Source organism: Vidua macroura, chromosome 24, assembly GCF_024509145.1.
Source record: "Vidua macroura isolate BioBank_ID:100142 chromosome 24, ASM2450914v1, whole genome shotgun sequence".
Classification (NCBI taxonomy): Eukaryota; Metazoa; Chordata; class Aves; order Passeriformes; family Viduidae; genus Vidua; species Vidua macroura.
This window is the reverse complement of record NC_071594.1, coordinates 3582879-3594624: the sequence shown is the minus strand read 5'-3', so window position 1 is coordinate 3594624 and position 11746 is coordinate 3582879. Positions and strand designations below refer to the sequence as shown.

General features: G+C 47.2%; 1 protein-coding gene across 1 annotated transcript; it reads right to left on the bottom strand.

Moving 5' to 3' along the window:
* Window positions 1-715: 715 nt before the first annotated feature.
* Window positions 716-5435, bottom strand: SIKE1 (suppressor of IKBKE 1). Its single transcript, XM_053998234.1, has 5 exons — window positions 5144-5435; window positions 4919-5024; window positions 4459-4601; window positions 2490-2603; window positions 716-2076 (listed from the first exon to the last, which is right to left on the bottom strand). The coding sequence occupies exons 1-5, from the start codon at window positions 5300-5302 to the stop codon at window positions 1996-1998; spliced, it is 603 nt and encodes a 200-aa protein (XP_053854209.1). The 5' UTR covers window positions 5303-5435; the 3' UTR covers window positions 716-1995.
* Window positions 5436-11746: the final 6311 nt, after the last annotated feature.

Sequence of the window (11746 nt, the reverse complement as noted above, 5' to 3'; positions counted from 1 at the left end):
AGCTGAGGGACCGGAGGATCAGGGGGAGACACTTTGCAGACAAGGCAGAGCATTTCCAGTCATGAAGCTCCAGTCCAGTTTCCAACACAAGTGGAGCAAGTTCTGAAAATGCCCCGCAGCCCTCGGGAACGGTGTACACCCGGCCATTTACAGTCACAGATTGCAGTTAGACAGGACAGCAGCAAATGGAACATGGAGCTGTGCCAGGGGTGTTTAGGCTGGATTTTGGGAAAGGTTCTTCCCCCAGAGGGTGCTGGCACTGCCCAGGCTCCCCAGGGAATGGGCACAGCCCCGAGGCTGCCAGAGCTGCAGGAGCGTTGGGACAGCGCTCCAGGGATGCACAGGGTGGGATTTGGGGTGGACAGGGGGTGGACTCCATCCTTGTGGGTCCCTTCCAACTCAGGATATTCTTTGAACGTATTTGAACTTCCCTTGCCTATTTTTGCCTGCTACTTAATAACAATAAACTCAATCAAAGCAACTGTTTAGTTTCTGGTTTTTTTCTGTCTGCACAGCAAGGACCAAATTGGAGGGATGTTACTCCACACTGAGAGAGGGAAGATGAAAATGCGTCACAGTAATTCCGGATGATATTAATTTAAAAAAGAGAAAATTCAACATTTTGGTCATTGCAGTATTTCACTCAGGTGCAAAAGGCTCGGCAATATGCAGAATACATGGAATTCCCCCAGGACTCACAAAACACTTGAGAAAGTATTTCCCATTGGGTTTTTTATTCCCTCCTGAACAATTTCTAATAGAAAACGATTGTATACAAGAGCACTCCTGTACAGAAATCCCTTACATCTACCAGTCTTGCTGGGTATTCCAAATGTTCACAATGTCTCCAGCATTCACTGTCTCTCAGTAAGCACAGGAACGAGTCACCTTCTGCATCTATCAAAAGTCTCACTTGGGAAAAAGTGGCATTAAAAATTTAAGTGAATACTGGAAATGAGATGTTTACCGTTCTTAGAAGATTATTCTTTGATCACAGGTAGGACAGAAATCTTTTATATAAAAGTGTCTTTAAAAATACCACAGTACCGAGAAACTCCTACAACACTGCACCTCTAATTCCACTCAGTACAGGACCTGCAGTAACTATGGAACACCAGACTCACCTGTGATGTGACATTAAAATTCTGTGTATGAGGCAGGTTTGGTTTGGTTTTGAGGCAGACCTGAGCTCCCTCTGCCCGAACCCAAATTTGTGGGAGGCCAAAGAGCTTTGATCTGCAGGTGCTGTGCTCTGGCAGGCCCTGAGCACACCAACAGAGCAGGGCTGGCTGATAACTGGGAACACTGGGACAGATCTACCTGTCAAAAAAGAGTAATCCTTCAAAAAAGTGTGTGTCAGGAAGTTGTTAACCCCACTCTTCACCCCTAAAACAAGGTAAAGTTTGCTCTGAGTAGGAGTGACTCCTTCAAGTGCTCTGCTGGCATCTGCTGTTCTCTCAGCTGCTCTCAGCAGTGGCCAGGTGACAAAGTCAGGCCAGGTGACAAAGTCAGGCCAGGCAGACACTGAGGGTCACTCACCCTGCAGAGCCCAGCTGCCCTGTGCAGCCAGAGCAAACCACATCCCTGCCTCTCACACTGTGGTTTCTCAATCATCTCCTGTTCTTTCTATCAAGCACAATAATCACAACCTGCATTATGTTCTCTAGCTACGGACAAGGCGGATTTAAGAGCCATCTGCAAAGCTGGAATTATTAACTAAAGCTCATAAAAAATAACAAAGGGAGAGGAAAGGAGCCATCACAAGGGAGGACACATCAAATACTTCAGAGTTAAGCATCCGAGTGCTGCAGGTACTAAGACAGAGCAGGGTGCAAGCTTTTGCCATCAACACTTCAGAAAAATGCAGGGAGAACAGCCCACAACTTTAAAGATAAAACAAAATATACAAGGAAACACCTGAAACAACAAATCCTTGTCAGGTGGTTTCATAACAGTCCCTGAAGGCTTGGAGATGAGGTTTGTGTGGCCTAGGCTTCAGTCTGGCAGATCTTCTCTCCCCACCTCGAAGGACTCCTTGCTGATCAACAGCAGCTCACGCAGCTCTTTGTTTTCAAGCTGCAAAATCAACATTTTTGCTGAAATAGAAATGAGCTAATTCACAACTAAAGGAGTATCACAGAAAGGTGCCAATTCATAGTTAAAAGATGCTGATCTTTAAACAGTCCCACTCCTTCACAGATACATAAAGTTTGTACATTACAGTTTGTAATGCCAGCATTAGTACAGTGCTGGCACACTGGAACCACATAATTTAAAGTTTATCTTCTTCAGACTTTGTTTGTTTATATATAGATATAAAAATAATACAAACATTAAGAACTTGAAAATAAACAATCATGTTCTGCATTTCCTGACCCCATCCCTAAATTTTTAGTGTTGTAAGTCCTTGACAGAAACATAGAAAATACAGAAAAAGTCTGGAATCCCCCAAAGCTCAATTTATCTTCAGTAACTGGCTCTGTTCTTACCTCCAACTGTGCCAGTTTCTCCTGAACTTTAAAGAACTGCTCATCATCCACTTGAACAGCTTTCCTCATCACCTCTCCCATCTCACATATTCTGTCTATTTGACTTTCAATTTCCTGAAAGACATAAAATGAATACATTCAGTAAGTTCAGGCAAAAGCAATTTATAATTTATAATTTATCCCTTCTAAATCACTTACTTCAATTTTCCTGATTTTGGATTCTCTTCTGTTTTGAATTTTAATCACTTTCTCCAAAGTACTTGCAAGCCTTTCTGCTTTGTATACTTAAGGATAAGAACTTGTACCTTATTGTCCTTTATCAGCAGTCCTTTATCAGTGAGAACAGTGAAGAGAGACACAGATAAGGCACCCTGACTTAAAGGGGAAATAATTTCAAGTGTGCCAAGGTGTGAGACAGCATTCAGGTTCATGTAAACATGATTAGCAGGCAGCAAATTTTATTTAGCTTTATTAGAAAAGCCTGACTGATTTTATTAAGACACCAAAAATAAATGCAAAGATGATTTCAAGTGTGGAGTAAACAACTTCACCTCAGAAGGACATCATGCAACAAAAGTAAAGCAAGTAAGATCAGAGCCTCCTGAGGCAGATTTTACAGAATTTGTCTAGATACAGCAATAATCCTCTGAAAAATGCATCTTGCTGAAGCTCAGAAATGCACATGGAACAAACACTGACAAATTCCAGTATGAAGCAACAGTTCCTGTTTGAAGAGCAATACATCACATAACGTGACAGGTGACAGGGTGGAGTTTCTTTAAGTGCCCATAGTTTTTCTACTGCCTCTGGAAGATCAATTTTTCACAGAGCAGAGAATTCCGTTTTGAACTCCATTATTCAGAAAGTATGTAAACAAATTAGAGCAGCTAGAAGACAGCTGGAGAACACGAGAGACTTCTGGGAAGAAAGATTATTTTTTCTAAACAGGAAGGTGGTTATACTAAGAACATAGTTCTTTTAAAGACATTAGCAGTTTGTTACTGTTCTCCAAATGGTGGGGAGGAAAAAACTCAAGGACTTCACCTGAAGTACAGAAGACTTTGTCTAGACATTGAGACAGTCAAGGGCTATCCCTTCAAGGGTTCCTTCAGAGCCCTTTCAGCTTTGCATTGTCAAGTTTTGTTCAAATGTAAAACCTTGATAAACAGCAATTCGTGCACTCAGGGAGGCACTGGAAACCAAATGCAGCTACACCTTCAGATGTGTTAAGCAACTCAGAAAAGAGAACCAGTGAATTGCCACGTATCAGTGCACAGAAACACATGGGAAGAGTTAGGCTGGCTCCAGTTCCAATTAAAAAACTACAGGCTATGAGATGTCACTGGGTTGAACCAACCTGCTGTTCTCTAATCAGATAAAAATGCATTTAAAAAAATGCCTAAACACCAAATCCTAAGTCTTAAAGGGAAATTTAACATTATTCTATTGTTACTAGATACCTAAATATGAAACAGGCAGCAGTTATCAGCAGCCACATCTGAGAGTTCTGAAGTCACTGAGCCCAATGTGCACAAAAGGACACTTTAGGCCACTACACAGAGTATCTGGATTTAAAAACACCAGGGAGTGAAATCTCTTAAGAACTAAACATATACAGCTCACAGAGTTTAGGAGGTTTTTTCCCCTTTGTTACAGCTACTGAATAGGTATTATAACAACTTGGACAACTTTGATTTTACTACAGAGGATCAGGCACATTAAGCTTAAGTGAAAGAAAAAGCCTCCAGCTGGGCTGTGAAGGGGTTGTGCCTCTCAGTGTCCTCTGGGACAGCTCTTACAACCTGTGTGCTCTGAAAGGAGCAGAGGGTAAAATACCAGCAAAGAGAGTCGAGATTTGGAGAAAAATGTATTTTGGAGCACAGACACTGCAGGAATGGAAACAAAGATTGCATGACAGCGAGCAGGGGACAGAGGTCTTGGGCACTCTCCTGTCCCCATCCCACCTTACCCCAGAATTAGCCTGATGGACTTTCAAGACTGGTTCTGCCTCTTCGCGTTTTCTCCCTTCCAGCAGCTGTAACATCTGCTTCCTGTACTTGCTCATGATGAGTTCTAGGGCATCCTGGTGCTCCTCCAGTGAGACCCACAGCTCTGCAGAACACAGCACGTCAGGGCCACGGCCGGCAGCCGCAGCAGGAGCCCCGAGGCGCTCGCTGGGTACCAGCTGCGGGCGGGACCGGCGCTGCCCCGCCGCTGGCACTGCGGTGGCGCGGCCCGCATCCCCTCGGCCGAGGAGACTCCCTGACCCGCGACCCACCGGGGCATCAGCGCCTCTGCTCTCCTCGCAAGACGCTCTCGCCGGGACCACCGGGCGGGGATCCCCGCCGGGACGGCCCCGCACAGCGCCCCGCATCCCCCGAGGCCCCTCTGCACCTCGCCCGCCAGGACCCGCCCCCGGCCCCGCTCACCGCGGTTCTCCTGCTGCAGGTCGCGGATCTGCGTGTTCTCCTGCGCCAGCACCACGTGCGGCCGCAGCCGGGACGGGTCGGGTCGCTCCGCCGCGGGGCCCGGGCCCTGCCGAGGAGACACGGGGGGTCGGTCCGGCCGCCTCGGGCCTACCGAGACGCGGGGGTCGGTCCGGCCGCCCCGCCCGGGCCCTGCCGAGGCGCGGGGGTCGCCCGGGCCGCGCTCACCTGCTCGGCGCAGCCCGCGCCCGCCTCCCGCATGGCGGCCACGCGCCGGTGCAGCACGGCCGACTGGTCGATGAGCGACTCGGCCGCCGTGTCGTGCTCCTTCAGCCGCTCCAGCAGCGTCCGCGCGTCCGTCAGGATCTTATCGATGGTGCAGCTCATGGCGGGCGGCGCTGCTCACGGCCGCGGCGGGCCCATGTCCCTCGCGGCCCCTCAGCTCCTCTCGGCGCCGCTCCGGCCCCGCCGCCGGGCGCGGGCGGACGCGAACCCGCGGGGCCGGGACGCCGCTTCCGCCCGCGGCCACGGCGCCGCCAGTGCGCAGGCGCGGGCCGGCGCGAGCCCGCCGATCCGCCCGGAGCTCGCCTGGCGGCGCCAGAGCGCCACGGCCGGGCCGGGGGGCGGGGCCAGAGCGGGAGGGGCGGGGTCACAGCAACGGCGGACCGGTTTGGGGCGGGGCCAAATGCCGGGGGCGGGGCCAGGGCTGCCCCCGCCGTTGCCGGGGCCGCTCGGAGCCCCGGAGCTTTGGCTGATTTTGGGGTGGTTCGGGGGCGTTCTGGGGCGAGGGGACAGCGCGCTCCCCCGCACACCGCGCCCCAAAGCCGCTTGCCCCAGGTGGATGTGCCCCCCTCCCACGAGCCGCCCACGCCGCGGTCCCGCGTGTTCGAGCCCCCGCGCCCCGAGAGCCCCGGGCGCGGCCGCGGCGGCCCGGCCCCAGCGCGGTCGGGGGAGCCCGGGACAAGGCCGGCTCCGAGAGGCCGCTGCTCGACACAGGCTGTTTGCGGAGGGCCGGCGGCCCTGACCCCGGGTCCCGCTTATCTGTGCGGCTGCTCCCTCCCAGCGCGATCAATCCCGGCTGGGATCTGCGGGGCTCCCATCTTATCTGATCCTGCTGTTTGTCCCTTCCAACAGTAAACATCCGCCACTCAAAATAACAAGCTGTGCAATGCTGAGTCGCTGCTTTGATTCTTATTTGCTAACTGAAGCTACTGTTGGCGATCCGGGGTGTCCTTGAGGCTTTGTGCCACAAAGTTTTGTTCAATAGCACTCACTTCGTTAACAATGTTTTTCAACAATAATATTTTAGCAGGACTGCCTTCGATTTGAATAATCTTTCGAATTTATATCCCTATTCACACAGACACATGAGAAAACTCCAGGATGCTTTATCAGATGAAGGTTCTTTATGATCCCAGAGATAATCAAGCCTGGTGCAGAAGTGCTGAATGAGATAATTTTATAAAAGCAACAATCTCAAAACATGCACACAATGCAAAAGAGAACAGGCTAAGCAGCTGCAGTTGGAATATTTCATCAGAATCAGATTAATTAGTAAAGTATGAGAGCTATTCTGCAAATTTGGGAAATGTAATCCTTCCGCTAGTTTGGAAATAAAAGCCCAGACCATGGTTATAGCATATTTCACCTTCTGGTCCTTCCCTATTTTTCATCTTATTAGAGAATACCAGAAAGTTAGGACAGTTTATCAGAATTCCTTTTTCCTAATAGGCAAGTCATGAACACTTGGAAAACTGACAAATCTTGCTGTGTGGACCATCCTGGCTATGGAACAAGTTGGGTAAAGATCATCCTGTCCCAAAACGGACACATCATCCCTGAGCCATAGCCAGTGCTGGTTTCCCCTGTCGCACTCTCACATGCTCACCTGACCCCTCGTGTGCAGTGCAGCACCTGCTGCTGCCTCCCTCTGCTCCCATTCCCAGCTCCATGCCTGCCTCCAAAGCCTCTCCCAGAGCTCCCATTTCCAGAGAGCCTCTGGGCAGGCTCACAGAGCAGGCCTGACACAGCTCTGTGTGCCAGAGCCATCTTTTCCTTTTTCACTTTATCCAACACAGGGATTTCTGTGAAACCAAACTTGCAGTCCCTGAGGTTCCACTTAATTCAGGGACTCAATGAGCCATTTAGAGATGTGGCCCTGGGAATTCCAGTTCACATCCGTACGAAATCAGCTGAAGGAACCCACGGTCTGGGCAGAGTGAAGGATCATTTCATCCCTGCAGGAGCTGCACCTGGATGTGTCTGAGCTGCCTGTTCTGCTCCTGTGTTTATAATTCTGATTTAACTCACTTCCCCCTGGCACCAGAGGTGCCATCGTGGCCCTAGGGACAAGCAGGGGTAGGTGAGGGCAGCACTGCTGTACCAGACTGTCATTTCAGGATCAGTTTATTTCCTCTGTGGCAATAAAATTCCAGGATGAGGGAGATGAGAATCTACGACACCACTGTCACACTGCACTGAGCCTGTGCTCCACTCAGGGCTGGAGCTCAGCCCCTCTCCAGCAGATCTGGACACAGAATCATTTGTCCAGCTCCAAGGGACAGCAGAGTGAGTTCCTGTGGCGCCAGGACACGCAGAGGATCCCGGTAGGACAAAGCTCCTTGGTTTAAATGCTGGGAATGCTTGTCACCAAAACTTCGAGTGTGTAGCAACAGAACTTAAACAAATCAACAAATGAGCATTTCTGAGTAGGGGTGCCTTGTAATTCCTTTGGCTTATCACAGCAATTCTGTGTAAACTAAATAGAATGTATAAATTTGGCCTCTCCAACTTTTTAGTGTTTAACTTCAATTCGATTAAACACTTATGTGTGTGTACAAAGTGAAAAATGGGGTTACAAGAGGTTAATGTTTTAATGCTTTTAATAACTCTTAACCACATGGCTGTATTTTGTCAAACAGAGCATGGGCTTGTTGTAGCAGGAGAAGTGAAGGCTGGATAGCAGAGTACTGGGACACTCAGAACAACAATGCTGCTGCACAGCCCAAACTGCTCCCAGGCCATCTTTGGAAAATCAGAAATAGTATTTCTGTGGTGGGATAAATACATAACAGTTCTGAGTACAGCTGAGGAGGCTCTTGCTAACAGTAGGAAAATCACAAAGAAAAGAAATCTAGATGGACATAAAGTGGACAAAATTGCTCAGGGCTCAGGAGTACCACCCCTATGGATACAGGCTGAGAGAGCTGAGGCTGTTCAGCCTGGAGAAGAGGAGGTTGTGTGGAGACCCCACAGCTATTTCCAGGGTATGAAGGGGCTACAGGGAAGCTGGAGAGGGACCCCTCATCAGGAACTGGAGGGACACGACAAGGGGAAATGGGTTCAGGCTGAAAGAGTGGAAATTCAAATTATATATATCTGGAAGGAATCCTTCCCTGTGAGGGTGGGCAGGCCCTGGCACAGGGTGCCCAGAGCAGCTGTGGCTGCCCCTGGATCCCTGGAAGTGTCCAAGGCCAGGCTGGACAGGGCTTGGAGCAACCTGGGAGAGTGGAAGGTGTCCCTGCCATGGCAGGGGTGGAACAGGATGGGATTTAAGGTCCCTTCACATCCAAACCATTCTGGGATTCTATGAACAGATCAGTATCAAATGGCAACATCTGTGACAGATGGAGTGACATCTAGATATTGGAAGTAGAGAAAAGAATAAACGACAAATCTCTAGGATACTTCTTGGGTTTTCAGTAAAATTATATTAATTGTAAGTGTGGTCAGCACAGGTAAAAACATTGTGGCTAAGTGTCTGAAAGCACAAGTCTCCCATGGTGATGCAGCTGGGCACAAGCTTTTTAAAAATGGAATGTGACAATTCTCATTTCCATTAGAAGTTCTTCCTTCAAAACCTAACTATTTCAGCAGCTACAGCTGTTTAAAAAGCAAACCAGCCCCCTCTCACACCACACACCCCAACACTTTCTGACTGCTTGCTTTTAAAATTAAGTGGTAGTGTTAAGACAGCTCTCAGCTACTGTCACAGTTTCACTGGTATTGCCTTCAACAAAAGTGTAGCACAGAGACTTACAGGCCAGGAGCCCAAAGGAATCCTCCTCTTGCACTTCCCAGCCCATACTTCAAGGTAGATTAACGTGGCATAATGCAGAGTTGTCCTGTGACAAAAGTTATTACCAAGGAACTCAGTCTTATTGTTCATCCTAATTAGCTTGCTTTGATAAATCTTGAGGAGTCACCCACTGCACCACAGCACTCACACTTATGAGTCTAATATTCTTTCTACTGTTAAAACAAATGTCCTCAAGATGGAATCCAGGCTGGAAAAAAGGAAAAACATTATCATTGATAAATGGATACATCCAGTTAGTTCAGTCTCTCAGCAGCAAGACCACTGCTGATAAAATGCTGAGCAAGGCATTCCAGAATAATTATTTTGTAATGCTTAACACAGTGTCAAGATCTGCTTTATGGAAATGAGGTCTTGGCTTCCCTTTGCTGTACATATAAAGTACTGCAGTGCCTGTGGTTATGAGTATTCTCTATGAACTACCAACTCTTGGGATTGTAATCAAACTTAATTGATAGCTTTGCTTTCTTCCACTTTGTGCCTCGCTGGAGCATTTTATTAACAAATCTTGGTCTTCCAGCCAAGGGGAAACAGATTTGGCAGAGGGAACTGAAAGGGGGAGGTGTTAGGGTACCCAGGAACTTTGTGAAGGTTGAATGGATGGGTTTATTGTACCTACTCTGCCTTCAGGCACCGCAGATTAAGTTTAAGAGAATAAACAGGAGAAACAGTAACATTTTGTGGGCCATCCTGAGACTTTCAGGTGAGTTTAAGGCAGTCTGGCTCTTGAACTGAAACTTGACATAATGCTTAGTTCTTCAAGACTGGCCTTACAAGCCTGTAAGAAGATGCAAGGTGAAACTATCCAACAACTTCATGATTAAGAAAAAATCAGTCTTAAAAAGATTAAAATTGTTCTTCCTCTCTGGTCTGCTATTTCATCATTTAATCCCACAAAAGCATTTAAAAATTTAACAAGAAATTGCATCTTCTGAGTTATTTCTCGTCCAGTTTGATAATGAGTATTTGTCTGATGCATTTAATGCAAAACAAAGAGTATTTCTATTATCTCACTCTAAAGAACACTTCTCTGCAGGGCTAAATGGGAGCTGTTCACTGTGCAAGGTAACACCATCAGGCAAAATCAGTACTCACAAGGCTTTGTGCTGCTTCTCTCCCAGGACTGAGGTTCTTGCACACCCATGAAGAACAATCCCAACAGTGTCAGCATTCCTGAACATTTGGAAGATCTATAAATAATAGAAGAGAGGGGGAACAGAAAACTTCTGTTTTTTTCATGAGTTCCTCAACATATTGGAAAGGAAATCCAAGGTCTTGGATCACAAAACTTTTGGTATGGATGTGTCTGCCAGTGTATTTTATGCCTCTGAACCATTTTATTTCTCTGACACAAAAATAGGTAAAGATTAGGTTAGATAACTTTGATACATGATCTGTATTGTTAATACTCAGCTTTCTGTAATATTGCTCAGAACAGTTTACCAACAGGAAAGATTTAATCCTGTAATGAAATAATCATTGTTTTAATGTAACCTTTAACTCACATAGAACAACAATTACTGTAATTAGCAATTAGTTGTCTGAGGGCTTTAGTCATTTAGTATTTGACTCTTGCTTTCATCATTTAATGATTTACAGTAATGAGCTGGAACATCAGTATTTTGTACTGAAGTGGCCAAAATAGTTGTCCAGGCATCCTTGCCCTCATGTGACAGATCTCAGATGGCTTGAGGAGAGTTAGCCAAGAGCAATAGGCAATGCCATCACTTCTGCTTCAGTTCTACTGAAAAACAACAACAAAGTGACTGCTGTGCCTTCCAGTCAGGGCTCAGTAGCTCTTGGAGGGCTGTTACTTTGCTGAGATTCTGCCCTTTGTTTGAGTTTTGTTTGACAAATGCTTTATAAATGAGCAGAAGAGGTGGTTTATGTTTCATTAATGAGGCTGATAGTGGTTAATTACTGAAGTTACGTAAACAATCCAATACCAGATCAAGCCAAACGGGTCATTTATGTAGAGAAGATCCAGCTGGAGTAGATGCGATTTCCTTTAACTATTCGGTTACCAAATGAGTCCCAAACATCTGGAATCTCCAGTCCAGATGAACAAAGAATTGTGCTGACCTTGAAAACAGATTCTCTCAGCAGGTATGGATCCATGGAAGCTCTTCCTTCATCTCCAGCTCCGTCAGCCATCAGACCCTTGGAGCCAGCTGCCCAATCTCCACGGGGATTTGGCTCCCAGAGCTCCCAGTTTGCAGTGGTGGCAGTGAGGCTGCACAAGTGCTGCAGCAGTGTCCAGGTCAGGCTGCTGTCACCACATCTGCTTGTTTTCTATGGAAAACATGTGTGTCCCTTATTCCCCACTTCAGTGCCACTTCTGGATGTTGGCTCATGGCATGAACTCCTTCAGCTCCTATTCTCAGGCCGTATCTATGAGTGACACTTTGCTTACTTACTGCTAGTAAAGCAAGCTTGGAGTCTGGGATCATTTCCTTTGCCACTGAAGTGGCTCTGGGCATGTTACTGACCAGAGACTTCAGCAGTGTTTTACAGAATTGATGTATGTGTAGAAAAATAACAGAAAACAGAGCTGGAAGAGAGCTTTCCAAAGTCCTTTACAAAAAGTCCTCTTTACAAACCAAAGCAACTCAGAGAAAACAATCCTTGAGTTCAATCTGGTTGCCCAAACTGATCTTCAAAACAGCCAGTGGAGAAGATTGTACAAGGAACTCACTCCAGTGCTATTTTTACCACAGTAATTGCTTTCTCTAGTT

Excerpts from the sequence above, each read along its gene's own strand:
- SIKE1 (XM_053998234.1), bottom strand. The coding sequence starts at position 5,302 with ATGAGCTGCACCATCGATAAGATCCTGACGGACGCGCGGACGCTGCTG. Across the intron at positions 4,602-4,918 it reads CCTGCAGCAGGAGAACCGCG|AGCTGTGGGTCTCACTGGAG; the intron begins GTGAGCGGGGCC and ends TGTGTTCTGCAG. Across the intron at positions 2,604-4,458 it reads TCCATCAGGCTAATTCTGGG|GAAATTGAAAGTCAAATAGA; the intron begins GTAAGGTGGGAT and ends TATGTCTTTCAG.